The sequence below is a fragment of the Chiloscyllium plagiosum genome, unplaced genomic scaffold (genome assembly GCF_004010195.1).
Source record: "Chiloscyllium plagiosum isolate BGI_BamShark_2017 unplaced genomic scaffold, ASM401019v2 scaf_8725, whole genome shotgun sequence".
Lineage (NCBI taxonomy): Eukaryota > Metazoa > Chordata > Chondrichthyes > Orectolobiformes > Hemiscylliidae > Chiloscyllium > Chiloscyllium plagiosum.
This window is the reverse complement of record NW_025213603.1, coordinates 24,115-27,834: the sequence shown is the minus strand read 5'-3', so window position 1 is coordinate 27,834 and position 3,720 is coordinate 24,115. Positions and strand designations below refer to the sequence as shown.

The 3,720-nt window shown below is 53.5% G+C and overlaps 1 protein-coding gene across 4 annotated transcripts in view; it reads right to left on the bottom strand.

Annotated features, from left to right (window-relative positions):
* Nucleotides 1-643: 643 nt before the first annotated feature.
* Nucleotides 644-3,720, bottom strand: part of LOC122547671 (CD276 antigen-like) — a 21,489-nt gene continuing 18,412 nt past the window's right edge. For 3 of the 4 annotated variants that reach the window (XM_043686268.1, XM_043686270.1, XM_043686269.1), the window contains exons 3-5: nt 3,092-3,439; nt 1,914-2,201; nt 644-1,357 (exon numbers count right to left, since the gene is read on the bottom strand). In XM_043686268.1, the coding sequence (XP_043542203.1) occupies nt 1,218-1,357; nt 1,914-2,201; nt 3,092-3,439 (776 nt within the window). In that variant the 3' untranslated portion in view covers nt 644-1,217. The remainder of the gene's footprint in view (nt 1,358-1,913; nt 2,202-3,091; nt 3,440-3,720) is intronic. The other variant, XM_043686267.1, reaches the window with a different exon arrangement.

Below are 3,720 nucleotides of genomic sequence, written 5' to 3'. Positions count from 1 at the left end.
CGGCTGTGCTTTCCCAGCGACCCGATCTCGACTCTGAGCCCCAGCACCTGCCATCCCCCCCCCCCCACCCTCTCTTGAAAGAATGTAGAGTCATAGAATGGTACAGCACGGAAACAGACCCTTCAGCCCAATCTGTCCATGCCGACCAAATTTCCCCAAACTAAACTGGTCCCATTGACCTGCACCAGGCCGAGATCCCAGGAAGCCTTCCTGTTCAAGTACCTCTCCAGGTATCTTTTAAATGTTGGAACTGTTACCACATCCTCTGGAAATTCAGTCCAACTACGCACTTGGGTCCCATTTAAATCTTTCCCCTCTCACCTATGCAGCCGTAGAGTCATTGAGCCACACAGTTACAGTCATAGAGATGTACAGCACGGAAACAGACCCTTCGGTCCCACTCGTCCATCCTAACCCAATCTAGTCCCACCTGCCAGCATCCGGCACATATCCCTCCAAATCCTTCCTGTTCATATACTCATCCATTTGCCTCTTAAATGCTGTCATTGTACCAGCCTCCACCACTTCCTCTGGCAGCTCATTCCACACACGCACCACCCTCTGGGTGAAAACGTTGCCCCGTAGGTCTCTTTTATATCTTTCCCCTCTCACCCTAAACCTATGCCCCTCTAGTTCTGGATTCCCCTACCCTAGGGAAAAGACCTTGTCTATTTACCCTATCCATGCCCCTCAACTCTCTTGAGGACCTAGTGAGCTGCTGGGGTCTTCCCTGGTACAAAATACCCATTCAGTTCCTCTGCTATTTCTTTGATCCCCATTTCTACATCTCAGCCTCGGGCTTTGCACTGATTCCTGCCTCTCCCTCTCTTTTGCCTTTTGGATATTGAAAGAAACTCTTGCAATCTTCTTTTAGATTTCTAGCAAGCTTACTCTCCTATTTCATCTTCTGCTCTCTTGTTGCTGTTTTAGTTATCCTCTGCTGGGATTCCCATTAATCTTCATCACATATTCTTTCGCGTTAATGCTGTCCCTGACTTCTACTATCTTCGGCGGTTCCCCCTTCGCAGCTAAAGGTGGGGGGGTAGTTTTCTGTTGGTCAATACATTCTGAATGCCGCTGAGTGTTTAGGGAACGTTACGTTAGGTTCTTTTGTTACAGTTAAGGGACAGGGGGAGGAAGGGAGGGGAGAGGAGGAAGGGAGGGGGCCGGTAGGATGCAGACTGCGTGCCCTCACCGAGTCCTGACTCACTCAGAGTTCAATTCCTCCTGGATTTCCTGTGGCTCTGAAGGAGGAAATACCCGAGGCAGAGAGAGATGGTCACTAGCACAGCCACGGTCAGGCCATAGCAAAGGTGCAGCCTGTGTCCAGGTGAGATCGCCTCCCCCTGGCAGGAACCTGCAACAACAGGGGATAAAAAAACCCACCAGGGGGTGGGGGTGGAATCAGACTCCCAAACAATAGACACTACTCCCCACCCCCACCCCCCTCCTCTTCCGACAGTCCTCAGATACCTCCACCCTCGGGAACCTTTCGGTCTAATCTAGAGCTGTCTCCATTCTGAGAGTGTCGATCTAGAACAGTCCCCCCTCTTGGGACCCACTGATCTAGAACAGTCCCATGTCTGAGTGTGCTGATCTAGAACCTTTGAATCTCTGACCATGCTGATCTAGGACAGTCCCCCCTCTGAGCTGACTGATCTGGAACTGTCCCCTCCCTGACCATGCTGATCTAGAACCGATGTAGACCGGTCCCTTCTCTGAGCATGTCGATCTCAAACCAATCCAGAACAGTGCCCCCTTGGGCGCGCCAATTGTTCTGATCGCGGGTGTTCGATCTCGCCGCGGGACAGACGTGCTCACGTCTCCCGTTCTAGTTTCCCAGGCTGTGGGAGAGTGGAACCCACTCGAGAGAATCGAGAACATCCCCCGCCGCCCCGCCCGCTCCGACTCACCCACGATGGCCAGGGGCCTGACCATGTGCTGCCCCAGGAGGGGGTTCTCCAGGACGAAGGTGTAATTGCTGGCGGGCCCCAGGCGGATGGGAATGCTGCTAATTATGGAGTACAGTCCCCTCCTGCCAGTCCAGAACGCCGTCCTGCTCTCCTTGGTCACGTTGTTCCATCCCGCAGCGATCCACCCCACCTCCGGTTTCGGATACCCCCCTGAACTGGACACGTTGACCAGCCCGGGGCCCGAGCAGTTGCCCAGGTCAAAGGTCACCTTCGGTTCACTGTACGGAGCTGGAGAGGTCAACGCAGAGAGAGAGCAGATTCTTAAAGTACCCTCCTACAGTCGGACCCACACCCACAAACATCCCCTCCCTCCTCCCCAGGGACAAAGCAGCCCCCGTGGAATCCCATACCCCAACTCTCAACATCCTGGGGGTTACCATCGACCAGAAACCCACCAGGACCCACCACATCAACCCAGCGGCTCCAAGAGCAGGTCAGAGGCTGGGAATCCTGCAGCGAGTAACTCCCCTCCTGACTCCCCCCAAAGCCTGTCCCACCATCGACAAGGCCCAAGGCAGGAGGGTGAGGGAATACTCCCCACTGGCTGGAATGTGAGAGGATGTGTTTTTTGAGAGTGTCTGTTTATGTAAGTTGTTCTGAGTGTCTTTTTGGTAATGTCCGAGTGTGAGTGTGTGTGTGTGTGTCTGAGTGTGTGTGTGTGCGTGTGTGCTGGAGTGTGAGTATGAGAGGTTAATTAAGTGTGAGAATGAGTGTGAGAGAGTGAGTATACGTGTTTGTGTGAAAGAGTGTGTGAGACTAAGTTTGTGTGTGTGTGAGACTAAGTTTGTGTGTGAGAGTGTGTGCAAGAGTGTGAGAGAGTATGATTGTGTAAATGAGTGTGCGCGAGAGTGTATGTAAATAAATATGTGAGAGTAAGTGTAATTGAGTGTAAGTGTATAAATGAGTGTGAGTCAGAGTGTGTGTGTAAGAGAGTCAGTGTGTAATTGTGTGTGAGTGTGGATGTGTGTGTGAGCAGCCCGCACTCCAGGCCAGCCTGGACAGTGGCTCCTGTGAAGGGTGTGTGTGTGTGTGTGCTGGCATCGGGGGACGGGGTGCCAAGTTGCTGTGGTCTGGGGAGAGGGTGCTATACGAATGAAGGTGAGAGTTGTTGATATTACCTGCGACACGCAGGCTGACAGTGTGAGAGCTGCGGTGGAGCATGGTGCTAACGGAACACAGATAGTCAGCCTGGTCCTCCAGGCGCACAGCCCTCAGCCGCAGTGAGGCGTTCCCCTGTGCTAGCTCCTGCACGAAGAGCTGGGTCCGATTGTGGAACATGGGATCCTGCTGTGCCAGCTGCTCTGTCTGGTAGTAGTAACTGTGAGTCACGCGGGCAGAGGCAGAAAGCTGCCAGGTTAACACCAGGTAACGCAGGGGAGAGTCACGGTCAGGTTGGAACGTACACGGGATGGTCACATCTCGGCCAAACTCAGCAACAATCACAGGAACGGAGCCCCTCACCAAACCTGCACCAGAACAACACAGTCTGTTAGTGTACAGGGAGCTTTACTCTGTATCTAACCCCGTGCTGTCCCTGTCCCTGGGAGTCTTTGATGGGGGGACAGTGTAGAGGGAGCTTTACTCTGTATCTAACCCCGTGCCATCCCTGTCCCTGGGAGTCTTTGATGGGGGGAACAGTGTAGAGGGAGCTTTCCTCTGTGTCTAACCCCGTGCTGTCCCTGTCGCTGGGAGTGTTTGATGGGGGGACGGTGTAGAGGGAGCTTTACTCTGTATCTAACCCCGTGCT